General features: G+C 35.5%; 1 protein-coding gene across 2 annotated transcripts in view; it reads left to right on the top strand.

Annotated features, from left to right (window-relative positions):
* LOC125665779 (heat shock 70 kDa protein 12A-like) overlaps positions 1–15,160 on the top strand; it is an 83,348-nt gene that overhangs the window by 5,828 nt on the left and 62,360 nt on the right. Inside the window, exons 5-9 of one of the 2 annotated variants that reach the window (XM_056151089.1) lie at positions 1,148–1,296; positions 4,862–4,927; positions 5,744–5,785; positions 6,370–6,423; positions 10,421–10,662. In XM_056151089.1, coding sequence (XP_056007064.1) covers positions 1,148–1,296; positions 4,862–4,927; positions 5,744–5,785; positions 6,370–6,423; positions 10,421–10,662 — 553 coding nt within the window. The remainder of the gene's footprint in view (positions 1–1,147; positions 1,297–4,861; positions 4,928–5,743; positions 5,786–6,369; positions 6,424–10,420; positions 10,663–15,160) is intronic. The other variant, XM_056151090.1, reaches the window with a different exon arrangement.

Here is a 15,160-nt window from a genome sequence, read left to right as displayed (position 1 = left end):
TTGATGAAAAAGTGAAGATGGCAAACAGTGATCAATCTCATAATCTCATAATCCTATAAAAGTACAAATTTAGAGCAAGACCAAGGTGGGAACAGGTGCTTAGAAAGAGTAAGTACCCCCTATTTACCGGCCACACCAGCTGTGAGCCCTCTATGTTGGTCAGCTAAACGGAGTAATCAGTAGTCGAACTCAATAAAGAACGACCTAATAACTGGATGAACGACGTCAGATAGCATTGTAAATTAGGTCGTTATAGCGATTGTTGAAACCCTCTTAAGCATCAATTAATTTCTAAGTACCTCACCTTCTTTTACGAATTGATCATAAGCATGATATGATCTCGCGTAACTAATCAACAGAGGAACAGATACAGAAAATGCAAGTTCTAATGGAACATTGCTACGTATATGTGTGAAGCTGACGATGGAGAAGTTGAAGTCATTCTTTCATAAAACTAAGTCAATTGACGTCTATGACTAAGTAAATATCCAAATACGAAGCAGATGTGGACGACTTTATGGTGTCTTTTATTCGATTTCACAAGAATATTTCAATTCAACATATGAATTAAGATGAATAATGATAAATGAAATGATAAATCATCGTCGTTGTATTTGAATTTTGAGTTGATGGTCACAGGAAGATATTTTTTTCTTGTCATATAGAAGCTTTTGAATACATTCTGCCTCATAGAAATACACGTCAGGTTTGAAAAGAGCATAATTTCATGACGGTTTAATTTTGGTATATTAACAAAATAGCGTGCAAAATAACGAAAAGACATTTATAGAGCATTTCAGTTTTGAAAATCTTCTCAAGAACAAAATGTCTACATCAAGAACCTGAGCAGTTGTGAGTACCCACAACAGAATATTTTAAGCCATGTAAGTTCAGTTGCAGATAGAAAAAATATATATTTCAAATATGGCTCTCAGGAAGAGGACACATCAGGACACATCTAGAATTTGTTTTAAGGAATTAGAAAGCATCTGTTAGGACATCTGAATCCACATGATAGGAAACTCAGTGATTCGTTGCAATTTGAATTGAAATGTAGCTTCACAGTCACAAGTATTTTCAGTAGATTTTACTGATTAAAGATTATATCAACTCGAATTTTAAAGCATGTATATCTCATTCATTTCAGCAACAAGAATGAGGCAACAGGTACGAGCAATCTCTGTCTGATTCCACACATCGTTTATCTTTGCCTTATCGGGATTTGTGTCGCCATTATTGCTGTACAATTAAGATATCAACTACGTCATCATTTGTTGTGTAAGCGAAATAAACCAGGTAAAAATGTACATAGATTTTCTACATTATACACAAAAGTGATATGGTTTGCAATTCGGAGGAATTTTGCAATAAGATACACCTACAGTTTACAATTGTATTTCAAAATATCGAATACAATGAAACTTCAGAAGAGAACTTGAACGAAAGTCATGGTTTCACAATTGTTTTTGCAAAATAGATATTCCTGATCCCCAGAACGAAAAATTGTTGTAAATAATTTTACTCATTTTCTTACTGATTGATACTTGGTAATATCTGATAAACTTTCAACTTTTGAAACAATAAACATAATCAATGCGTATGAATACTTCAATCTAAATCGTACAAGACGGATTCAGCATAAAATATAATTAAAATGTAAACTTAAGGAATGTCTTTGAGTTTTTGAAAGTATCTGAAATTTTACGTCTTGAAAATTTTCATACTTACTTATCCTCTTCGTGCCTATCAGCACATAAGGCCTCAACCAGCTGACGCCACAACTGCCTGTCTTTTGCTTTCTTTTCTATTTCCCCCCAGGTCTTCCCTATAGCTTTCATCTCCTGTTCTGCCATCCTTCGCCATGTCTCTTTTGGGCGTCCTCTTTTTCTCTTTCCATCAGATGTCCATCTCAGAGCAATCTTAGTGATATCTTCTCCTCCTTTTCGTAGAACATGCCCAATCCAACACCACCACCTTCTTTATAATTTTCATACCGACATATATTACTTGAAGAGCTAACTCTTCCCATTCAATATGCAGGTGTATCCCGTGGGGACCCGGGTTAGAATAGGTCCTCAGTACCCCCTTGCTTGTTGTAAGAGGCGACTAAATGGGGCTGTACTTCGGATAAGACCGCAAAACCCGAGGACCCATGTCGCAGCAGGTGTGGCACGATAAATATCCCTCCCTGCTCAATGGCCATAAGCGCCGAGCATGGACCTAAATTTTGTATCCCTTCACCGGTAATGATGACATCTCCATATGAGTGAAATATTCTCGAGCGGGACGTTAAACGATATTCAATCAATCAATCAATAGGCAGGTTTAGAGAGACAGGGTATATCGAGACAGAGATTTGAAATAAATAATGGTGGTAACCAACTTCTCTATAAACACTTAAGTACCCCTGACCACTCCATCTTGTCCATGAAGGTCAGGATTTTAGAGAACATTTACCATCACACAAACAATCCAACATTAAGTGCCCTTTTTCGTAGACAAAGAGAAGATCACTGGATCAGGACTCTAGGTACTCCATATGGATGCAATGACAATGTATACGATGTAGGAAATTTGACCAGTCCATAAAGAAATACCGTGAATGTGATGGGACTCTTTCCAAATACTCAAAGACAGAAACACAGTCATGGATATCGTACATGTATATATAAAAGACCAATCACTGTTCATTATCTTCATCTTTCATCAAGTATACATGGCGTCACTTTTGGTTCACTTTTGCCTTACGTCAACAGACAATTAGGTCCACATCATATTCGCACAAAACTTTCCTCTGTTCAGTTTTAAATACGTTATTTGAAGAAGCCAAAGCTTGGCTATACTTGGATTTTTCGACACCAGAATAAAGACTGAATGCTATGATTAGTGATAATGCCAATCACAGGCTCTTTAAATCACTGCGGGTCATGGATGATGTTCTTTCTGAATCATACCAACAGTTCCTTCAGCTTAGATTTACAAACAAAGGAATAGATGCCGTCAACATAAGCGACATTCTTCGTCATAAAAAGAGTTGTCTTGTATTCCAACATACAAGTTCAAGTCTACACCCTGTATTTCCTACAGATATACTTCTACGATTGCATCTAAACTTTGTATTTCTATACAAACTTTGCAGTGTCTAGATATATACCATCTTGTACTTAATCCACCTACATGTTTTTCTTTTTCTTCATCTTCTTTCAACTATAGCCCAGCTGGACATATCATTACTGAAGATGTTAATATAATTGAAAATGAAGATATCAAATCACTTATTCTAAAGGGTCCTAAATGCAGAGACCCTCGATCTTTCCATTGGCGGCTGAACTTCATCTCTCTTATGAATTATGTCGAAGATTATGCAAGACGATGGGCTAAATATGAAAAAGAACTTGATACATTTTCAGAAATTTGAAATCGCAAAACTTTTCTCAAATCAACAATATCAAAACGTATGACTTTTCAACACATTACACGGCCATTCCTCACGATAAATTAAAGATTAGACTTTTTTTTTTACTTCTTCAACAAAAATAGAAAACAGAAAAATTAACATCTAGTGATCAGTCATCCAAAAATTACTTTATTAAACACCACTCTGATTCCACGCACAAGTACTCTGAAAGTTAAAATAAAACATATGCTCGTGTTCCTCATTGACAATATATTCATGATCTTTGGTAATCAGGTCTTCCAACAGTCTGTTGAAATCCCCATGGGCACAAACTGTGCTCCTTTGTTAGGTGACCTGTATTTATATTCTTATGAAGCAGAGTTTAATAAAAAAAAAAATAAAAAAAAACTTGAAAAGAAAAAAATCTCTTGTTGTGGCCTTCAATTCTACATTTAAATACAGCGATGACGTATTATCTATTAATACTAATAATTTTCATTCATATGTGGATTCGATATATCCCTGTGAACTCGAAATAAAGAACACCACAGAGTCCTCTACTTCTGCCGCATACTGAGATATTTTATTGGAAATATATATTAATTGCAAACTAACAGCTCAACTTTATGACAAAAGCGATGATTTCAACTTCTCTATCGTCAACTTACCATATTTACTCAGCAATATTTTATTATCACCTGTATATGGTGTTTATATCTCTCATCTCATTCGATACGCAAGAGCTTGTTCTGCGTATGGTCAGTTCTTAAATTGAAGCAAACTACTGACAAACAAGTTGATGGTGAAAGAGGATCAACAGTTCGTTTAAAGTCAGCAATTCGCAAATGCTATGGTCGTTATAACGATCTAGCTTGCCAATACAACCTATCATTCGGTCAAATGCTGTCTGACTTGTTTCATGCCGATTGTTAGGCCGTTCTTTGCACACCGATTTTGAGTACGGATAACTCCGTTTACCTGATCAAGATATAGGGCTCACGGCGGGTGTGACCGATCGACAGGATATGCTTACTCCCCCTAGGCATCTGGTACCACCTCTAGTATATCCAGGGGTTCGTGTTTGCCCAACTTTCTATTCTGTATTGCTTATGGGAGTTATGAGATTAATCACTGTTCGTTATTTTTACCTTTCATATATTTTCAAGAAAGACATTTCTTCTCTTTTGTTAACTTCCCATATCAATGTAGCATTTTTCCATTATTACATGCATATGGTGTTTATGTCTCTATAATGATTTAATACGCAAGGGCTTGTTCTGCATATCATCAGTTCTTAAATGGAGGCAGGATATTGGTGTTACAGGAGTTTCAACAGTCTCGATTAAATGCAGGATTTCGCAATTCTATGATCATCATAACGATGTAATGTACAAATAAACCTTCTTTTCTCATCTTGAGCATACTGTTCTTTTAGTATTTATATGACATTGATGTTATTTTAAGATGACAAAGATGATGCAAAGTTGGAAGACAGATTGATTGAGTATAATGTTTACACGACTATTCTCGGTAAGTTAAATTTTCCTGGCCTCAATAATTGATAAATGGCCGTAGTTCTTTGGAAAACGTCCTTAGTTTTGTACAAGTATGTTGCAATGACCCATATCACATACTTCTGTTAGCGTTACATACATCCCCTTTATACACCTGTATGCATACTAACCCATAGATATATTTGATTAATAAAACAAGAAATGCATGAAACAGGGATGATACAAAAACTTAGCGTAAGAGTCATGCCATACATTGTCAGATTACCATAACCTGCTCTTGATATTGACGAATAGAAATTCTAGGTATAACAAGCGGTAAGTTCATTCAGTTATCTCCCTTTTGCAAATTTTGCATTCAATACTTGCAAGTGTATGTATGTATGTAAATGATTTACGAAGAAAAATGGGATGGGTGATTTGAATAACACAGTAAACGTTGCGTTGATGCATTGTGACGTCATCATTTTCAGAGGATACTGATACAGAATAAGAAAACCACAGTGCGCTAATCCGGAAAATCGGATCATACTCTGTGAAATTAGCTGTATAAAAAAAAACGAAACATGGATGGGTATATAATAAATGTACTTATATGTAATTCCACGAATAACAATATCGACGTACACCCATAAATTTATCTAAAAGCGAGTATTGATACATTGACGATTCGAGGAGCGTTTTCAATAATTTTTTGCTAATGTATTGATCAGGTCAATTTTATATAACACGAGCATTCTATATTCAGTTCAATTTAAAAGAAAAAGAAAAGAAATTCTTTAATATATTTGCTCGTCTTAAACGGATGATTCCATTTTGATAATGTTATTTCTAGGTGATGAGCACAGTGGAACTCCGGAAGATAGACCGATTAGAGGTAATGGTTACGCGATTCTCTTCTTTAATTATTGACAATTAGAGGTTAGAGCGTTCGTCCTGCATGCGGAAGGCCGGGGTTCGAATCCCGGCCGCGACAGTTAAAACATATAGTGACAGTTCCTTCGCCAAACGCTCGGTATCAGGTGTGAATGTCATGGGTCCTCGGAGATGAATTTAAAACAGATGTCCCGTGTCGCAGTAGGTGTGGCACGCTAAAGAACCCTCACTGCTCAATGGCCGTAAGTGGCGAGCAAATGCTTAGATTTGAAGCCTTTCACCGGTCTTGGTGACGTCTCTATATGAGTGAAAAATTCTCGAGACGTTAAGCAAGATACAATCAATCAATATTTTTGAAAATTAGTTAATAAAAACGCAGTTCTATGGAAGTACAAAGCATCCGAACACGTGCCTAGTTTTATCCGAGTACGTCCTTAGTTTTATATAGGAATGTATCCGAGCACGTCCTTGGTTTTAAATAGGTATGTTATACTCCTGTATTCCTGATGTTACAGATTGTAAAATCTTAAAGATCAACATTATATAAGGAGTAGCAATGATTATATGAATATATCTCGTGAATAGGTGAATCAGAGATGGTACAAAGACAGAGAGAAGAAGCGCCTCGGCTAAAAACAGGTCAGTGGATGTATTTTATTATAATCTTTACTGTTGCCTGTGTATTTTTCAGGCATATCATCTTTAGCATTTACTTTCTGGCAATAATTCTATAAGTAGGTGATATTAAAACATAACTAACGATATCGATGTACCTATGTATGCTAGATTCAGACTATTGAATATTATTTTTTGACAATGAGGACATTTTGTCCATACAGTGTACATGACTGATTGCATGTATCAATGACACATTCAATATGGTAGAGGAACAATTATCATAATTTTGGGTATATTCACAAAGTGAAGATAACGAAACAGTGATCTATCTAAAAAAAAAATCCTATAAAAAATACAAAATTTAGAGTATATCAAAAACAAAGCCCTGGACACACCAGGTATAACAATTACTAGGCTAAAGCTGGGAGCCACTAACCAGCAGTCAATAAGGCCATAAAAGCTAACACCCAATAAGAAAGTTCATCAAAGTACTGAGAGTACTCAAACAGAATACCGAAAAGTAACATATTAAATTATCAATAAACATATTCTTAAATATCAAGTTTCATGCTTGAAGGCAATTGAGCTCACCTGAAAGTTCCTAAGTTACACCACATGAGTGTTGGCAACAACTTCATATTTTGAAGATTCCACAAAAGGAGTATGCAGGCAAGGAAGTGAACCCCTAGGACTGTCATTTTCCTCCCCAAGTTTGGGACTATGGGGTACCACTTGGACTTTGAAGGATAGAACCAGTTTTCAGATCCCTCTAATCATTGACTATATGATGTTTGAATAAAACTTAGAGGACAATACATAGAACCCTTAAGCCTAGTATAACAATTGATATGAAACACCGCAGACAGCATTCGAAAGGTTATGTTTGCAAACTAAATCAGTATAATGTAACGTCTCTGAGTTCGTTCTGGGATTCCGCTATTCTAAATGAATAGATCTACTAAACAAATGTCTTAATCAAAAATTTAAATTGCAAGTACTTACAATATAATCGTTTCTTTGTAGGGCACACGTTTTTCAGATATTAAAACGCATGCGCTTTTCAGGAACGGAAGCGCACGCGTATTTCAGGGACTGAAGCGCACGGACTTAAATGTGCAAACTAATAAAATATATCTATCTATCTATATGCATACAAAAACTTATTTCAGGCGTAAGACCTTATACATGTTATAACTACAAACCCTTACACGTCCTGGCTTCTCTTTCGTGTTTACACCCCGAACGTGAGGCACAGACTACTCACCATCCCAATTATATCGGCTTATATGTAACTCAGCAATCATGTGATCTGCTGAAAACCTAAAGGAAGTACGTAAGTGAATTCGGAAGTCAGCACAATGCCACTACAGGGAAACGGAAGGATATTTTGATCTTGATTACAATTTCCCCTCAATAACAACCATAAAAAAATTTAAATGCTAACATAATTTTTTTAACTCGTGAAACTTCAACTGTTTGGATATTTAGAAGCATGTCTCTTTTTTGTGGGTTTTCATTTTTGGTTTTTTTTTTAGTGGGGGGGGGGTCTATATATTTTATGAATCATTGATAGTTTTTTTCTTCTATGTCCTGTATCCCGTGGGGATCCGGGTTACATTCTGGGTAGGTCCTCATTATCCCTTGCTTGTCGTAAGAGGTGACTAGATGAGACCGCAAAAACCAAGGCCCCGTGTTGCAGCAGGTGTGGCACAATAAAGAACACCCCCCCCCCTGCTTAATGATCATAAGCGCCGAACATATGCATAAATTTTGCAGCCCTTCACCGGCAGTGGTGACGTCTCCATACGAGTGAAATATTTTCAAGAGGGACCTAAAACAATCAATCAATCAATGTCTTGTCGAATGTTTTTCACTCATACTAAGACGTCATCAGTTGTAGGTGAAGCACCGCAAATTTAGACGTAGGCCGTGACAGTGAGGGGGTTTTACGTGCAAATGCATGCTGCGATACGCGAATTCTAAATGCCGAGAGGTTGCGAAGGAGCAATCACTACCTATTGTTGACATCTTAGGTTTGACGCGGTCAAGTACCTAGGAGGAATAAGCATCGATCACATCCGATCATAGGCAGAACATCGTGTACAGAATCAGCAGAAAGACATCTGATATTCATCTGCTATTTGAATATTGCTACGGAAATATAGGAAGCTGACGTTGGAAAAGCTGTAGTCACCCGTTTTGATATATTGTTAGTTTAACGTTAATTATATGTTCAATAAAATGTACAATTATGAATCAGATATGGAAGACTATTTCGTTACTATATGTAGCTTTATTTTGGGATCATTGGGCTATATCGAATCGACGTATGCATGAAAATGAGTATTGCTACCAGATACAACGTCGTTGTTATGTCTAAATGTTGAGATAAAGGGCACAGCAAGAAAGGGGTTTCCTGTCTCATGTAGAAACTTTCAAAAAAAATTCTGTCTCGTTGGAATATTAAAACAGGCCAATCTAATAATGGACCACAATTTGTGTCCATGGGTTTTCCAACAGATTGTTAGAAACTCCAGCACCTTTTCAATGAAAGGTGAAGATAACGAACAGTGATCAATCTCATAACTCCTATAAGCAATACAAAATAAAGAGTTGGGCAAACATGGGCCCCTGGATATACCAAAGGTGGGATCAGGTGCCTGGGAGGAGTAAGCATCCCCTTTCGACCGGTCACACTGCCGTGAGCCCTATATCTTGATCAAGTAAATGGAATTATCTGTAGTCAAAATCAGTGTACCAAGAACGGCCTAACAATCGGAATGAAACACATCAGACAGCATTTGGCCCAATGCTAGGTCGTATTGACGAACTAGATCGCTATAACGACCATAGAAATTGCGAAATGCTGAGTTCAGTTTTATAATACTTCTACGTAGAATCAGAGTGGTGTTTAAAACTGTAATTTTTGTATAACTGAGCACAAGATATGAATATTTCTGTTTTGTATTTTTATTGTTATAACGATCTACTTCGTCAGTACAACCTCGCATTGGGTCAAATGCTGTCTGACGTGTTTCATACCGATTGTTAAGCCGTTCTTGGCACACTGATTTTGACTGCAGATAACTCCGTTTACCTGATCAGGATATAGGGCTCACGGCGGGTGTGACCGGTCAACAGGGGATGCTTACTCCTCCTAGGCACCTGATCCCACCTCTGGTGTGTCCAGGGGTCCGTGTTTGCCCAACTATCAATTTTGTATTGCTTATAGGAGTTATGAGATTGATCACTGTTCGTTATCTTCACCTTTCATTGAAGAAACAGTTGTCAGCAGAATCAAAAGCCTGGTGTTTGATTAAGCGTAAGAAATGGTTGTGTAAATTGTTGGAAGTACGCTTTGATGCTGCTGATTAGGGGAATTTTTTTGGAACCTTTTCTTTTTAAAAAAAATATTTTTTTGGAATTTTTGAGAATCGACATTTGATTTACACTCGCTCTTGTAGTATCCGACGGGGGGAAAATATATCGGTAGATATCGACATTTGAATTTTTTGCAAGTTCTGAAGTGAACACAATTTGTATCCCTCTAAAGTCGTTGTAGTCTAGAGAAACACCGAAATATTGTGGAACTATAGAATGTTGTTAACAATGTAATGCCTGGGTATGTATTCATTGAAGAAATTTGATCAATTCATGTGATATGACACAATCGAAAAGTAAGTAGAACATCCGCTCTGCCAGGATAAATTACTGTTTAACGTCCTGCTCGAGAATTTGTCACTCATATGGAGACGTCACCATTGCCAGAGAAGGACTGAAAAATGTAGGTCTATACTCTGCGCTTATGGCCTTTGAGCAGGGAGAGATCTTGAACGTGCCATACCACCTGTGACATGGGACTCGGTTTTTGTGGTCTCATCTGAAGGACCGCCTCATTCAATCGACTATTACTACAAGCAAAGGGTACTAACGAAATAGTCCACGAGACTAAATCAGACGATAAATGCAGAGAACATTATACACCCAGGTTTTTCTTACATATCTATTGATCTTACAGATACTGTTGTGATAGGGATAGACATAGGAGAAAAATTATGGGGACTTGCATATTCCCATCCAGAGAATCAAGGTAGAATTATACCGTTGGACTCAATGGCCATGGAAAAAATATCATTTCTTATTGAAGACAACGAGAAGATCGCCAGAATTGGGAAAGACGCAATGGAAAAATACTTGAAGGCGAAAGAAGATTTGCTAAAATACAAATTCTTTGATAAGATCATCTTGGAAAGCGATACAGTAAGATTAAGATTTTGGAGTGAGACTTTATAGTTACTTTGCCACAGCGTTAAACGCACAATTTGGGTAATTTTATGAAAAGCATCGATATTGACGTAATTACAAAAAGACAGATCGTAATAGAATAAACCTATCCACAAAATACAGTTTATTTCTACCATCGCAATAAAAGCTTTCAGAAAAAATATCCTGAAAGAATATTTTGCTGACTTGAGTTAAATAAATATTCGTGGCCAATTTATTTGAGTCCAAACTCAGGAGAGAAAATTGATATTCGCAACTAAAATTTGAGTTGAGTGAAATCCAATGTTCGTGATATCGGGGCTTGTATGACATCTTTGTGTATAGTTAGAGTACAAGGCCTAGCCTGAAGTGATAAAGACGCAAATTATGATTGGATGAGCAAAAAATAATGACCAATCGTATCAATTTGAAAATGTCCAACTTTCCCACAACCAATCCGATGTTGAAAACAATCAAAAGAAACAATTGCATGACATATGATGATAACGAACAGTGATCAATCTCATAACTCTTATAAGCAATACAAAATAGAGAGTTGGGTTAACACGGACCCCTCGACACACCAGAGGTGGGATCAGGTGTCTAGGAGGAGTAAGTATCCCCTCTCTACCGGTCACACCCGCCATGAGCCATATATCCTGATCAAGTAAACGGGGTTATCCGTAATCAAAATCAGTGTGCAAAGAACGGCCTAACAATTGGTATGAAACACATCAGACAGTATTTGAACGAATGATAGGTTGTATTGAAGAACTAGATCGTTGGTACCGTATAAGTTTTACATCGTTATAACGACCATAGAATTTGCGAAATGCTGACTTCAATGAAAACTGTTGAAACCCCTGTACCATCAACTTTTTTGTCAGTAGGTTGCCTCAATTAAAAAACTAATCATAAGCAGATCAAGTTCTAGCTTTCGAATCACTTAATATATATAAACACCATATGCAGGTAATAATGGAATATTGCTACATAAATATGGGAAGTTGACGATGGAGGAGCTGAAATCATCCCGTTTGTCATACAGTTAAGTTGTCAGTATGACATTAATGCCTACTTTAAAAAAATTATGAATATAAAGTATGAAGCAGAAGTGGAAGATTCTGGTATCTTTTATTTCGAGCTCACAGGGATATATCGAATCGAGCTATGAATGAAAGTAATTATTGTTAATAGACAAAACGTCGTCGATATATCTAATTGTGGAATTGAGCAAGAGATGTTTTTTTCTCACGTTTAAGTTTTTGCATGTGTAGGTGATTTTTTTCTAGTTTGTTGGATCTCGGCCAATCAGAAAGTTTAGAATTATTCAGTCATATAAAGTCAAGTCCGAAAATAAAAACAATGACATGATATCAGTCTGCATAAATACAGTTACAGAGGATCACATTGCACGATTTACATATATAATTAAGCTCATATATATATATATATATATATATATATATATATATATATATATATAAAGTCTCTTTTTTAAAAGTAAAATACAGAAAAAACTCTAAATACTTTGTAGAAAAATTTCGACCATGTTACCTGTCTTCTTCAGTCGTGTTTATCTCTCATAGCAACGTAACGCACAACTACATACACGAAAGTACTATGACATTTATTGTCGCTTTAGAGAAAATTTATGGGGAAAAAAATTAAATACTTACGTACCACACGGAATAAACAAAAGGGAACATTTTTGTCTTTAATAATTAATGTCTTGCAAGACTTGTATGCAAAGAACGTGTTATAATAACTGATTATAACAATATTAATGTATTTACAATTAAATACTTACTGTAATATTTCTTGTTTGTATTCACTTAGGCTGCTTTGTGAACAAACATTTCTAAAATTCTGTTTCATTACTAATACCAAACATTTAATTATATTTTATATATATTACATAGTCATATTTTAGTGTCCACAAGGTCGGGTGAGTATTGTTCATTTTATTATTAGACTCTTACCTTTCTCAAATGTTTTTCGCGCAATATCAACTTTGACGTTTATAATACTTACTGTGACGTCATAGTACTTTCGTGTATGTAGTTGTGCGTTACGTTGCTATGAGAGATAAACACGACTGAAGAAGACCGCTAAAACACGGTCGAAATATTTCTACAAAGTGTTTAGAGCTCTCTCTCTCTCTCTCTCTCTCTCTCTCTCTCTCTCTCTATATATATATATATATATATATATATATATATATATATATATGGGTGGGTGGGTGGGTATGTGTGTGTATTTGCTTGAAGCTTGTCAAATGATGTACTGCACAATAAAGTCTCCATACTAAAGTTTTCTGTGTTTCGTACTAAGAGTTTATAAAGGTAACACGTATGTAAAAGAAAAACTGACACATCTGTAAAATAAAGAGATAATCTCTATATACGTTCACTGAAAAGTTTATGATCCATATGGGCGCCGCCATTTTCTTTTTCTTTTTTTTACTTCATTAATTCCTTTAAAGATAATTCGTGTTTAAATTTGAGTGACAAAAATAGAATACTCTGACGTGCAATTTGTAATTCAAACACTACATTTCGTAAAAATGAATGGTATGGTTATTATTGTAACAGTTTAAATTTTACATGCAGATATAGAGGAAACTATTCTTCTCCAGAACCACTGGGACAATTTCAATCAAACATGGAATAAATCATTCTTGGGTTAAAAAGAATTCAGCTTTGTTGAAATGAAGGGCCATGCCTCTACAAAGGGAATATAATTACAATAACGCAAAAATAGAGCGGGGTCATTTGAAAATTTTCTTCTCGAGAACCACTGGGTCAAAAAAGCTGGAATTAACATGAAAGTTCCCTGGCATAGTGGAGATTCGAGTTTGTTAAAATCATGACATCTGGGGGTAGGGTGGGACAACAAAAAAGAATTAAAGTTTTACATGCGAATGTATGGGGTTAATCTTTAACAATCTTCGTCTCAAAAAGCAGCGGGCCATATTGAAGGGACATGTCCTTCAAACGGGAGATAATCATAAATATGCAAAAATAGGATAGGGTCATTTAAAAATGGTTTACTCAATAATCACAAGGCCAGAAAAGCTGAAATTTACACGACAACTCCCTGACATAGTGAAAATTCAGGTTTGTAATAATCATGACCGCTGAGGCCACAATAGGGGATCACACTTTTACATTAGAATGTATAGGGAACCAAACATGGCACAAAGCATCCATAGATGTTTGTAAATATCAAAGGTCATACTAGTCTTCAAGGGCATATAATAATTAATGAATTTGTAGTCAAGTCTAATAATTAAGTTTGATATTTGATGATTATATATATGTGTGTGTGTGTGTGTGTGTGTGTGTGTGTGTGTGTGTGTTTAAAAGTATGAAAATATGCAGTTCCAAAATGTATTCAAAATCACTAGCGGTTTCTTGATTTTAACATCCATCTTCAGGTGAAAATAAATATGGAATACCTATATATATATGTAACGCCTGAGGATTATAAAATGAAAGCGCTTGCGTTAAATTTTTAACTTTGTGTACTGTTTATTCTATTTCTTTTAATATATATATATATATATATATATATAAATATATATATATATATATATATATATATATATATATATATATACTTTTTAAAACTTTGCAAGACCGCTCGGACTTTTCAAAAATTTTACATGAACATTCTTCACGAGGAATTATAGATTAGGCTTTTTGGCATCATAGACAACCGGGGTTTTTTTTAAAATGAAAGTGGGAGAAAAGGAAATATTGATATTTTGTGATCAGTCATCCAATGTTAAACACTGCTCAGATTCTACGCACAATTACTCCGCAGTTGAAATCAAAATGATGCTGAAATTTCTTATTGACAATAGCTTTGTAGTCTTTAGTGATAATGTCTTCCAACAACAGTCTGTTAGAATTCCCATGGGCAAGAATTGTGCTCCTTTATTAGCTGGTCTTTTCTTTTCTTTTTCTTTTCATGAGAAGAAAAGATATCTTGAGACCTTTAACTCGACAACAATAATTGTTAACAATATTCATTTCCATTCAATATCCCAGTGAACTCATAAAGAAACCACAGAGTCTTCCACATCTACTTCGTACCTGGATATTTTATTTAACATACAACAAACTAACGACAAAGCTTGATGACAAACAGTATGACATCAGCTTCTCCATCGTCAACTTCTCTTTTTTATATACCAATATCACCTGCAGATTATGTTTATGTCTCTAAACTGATTCGATACGCAAGTGTATATTCTCTGTGTGATCAGTTTTGAAATCTAGTCAGGTTTTTGACATATAAGTTAACTTTACACAAGTTTCAACAGTCTCGTTTAAATTCAGCAATAAACAAAATTTATCGCCGTTATAATAATCTAATTTACAAATACAACCTGTATACATATGTGGCGTTCACTAGCATTCGGTAACAGGACATAACAGTATTCTGATTTCAGAAATCCCGTCGTTCGAAATTATCTATCATGACGTAA

The sequence above is a fragment of the Ostrea edulis genome, chromosome 10 (genome assembly GCF_947568905.1).
Source record: "Ostrea edulis chromosome 10, xbOstEdul1.1, whole genome shotgun sequence".
Lineage (NCBI taxonomy): Eukaryota > Metazoa > Mollusca > Bivalvia > Ostreida > Ostreidae > Ostrea > Ostrea edulis.
The sequence above is the reverse complement of the archived record's forward strand: the minus strand, read 5'-3'. Positions and strand labels throughout refer to the sequence as shown.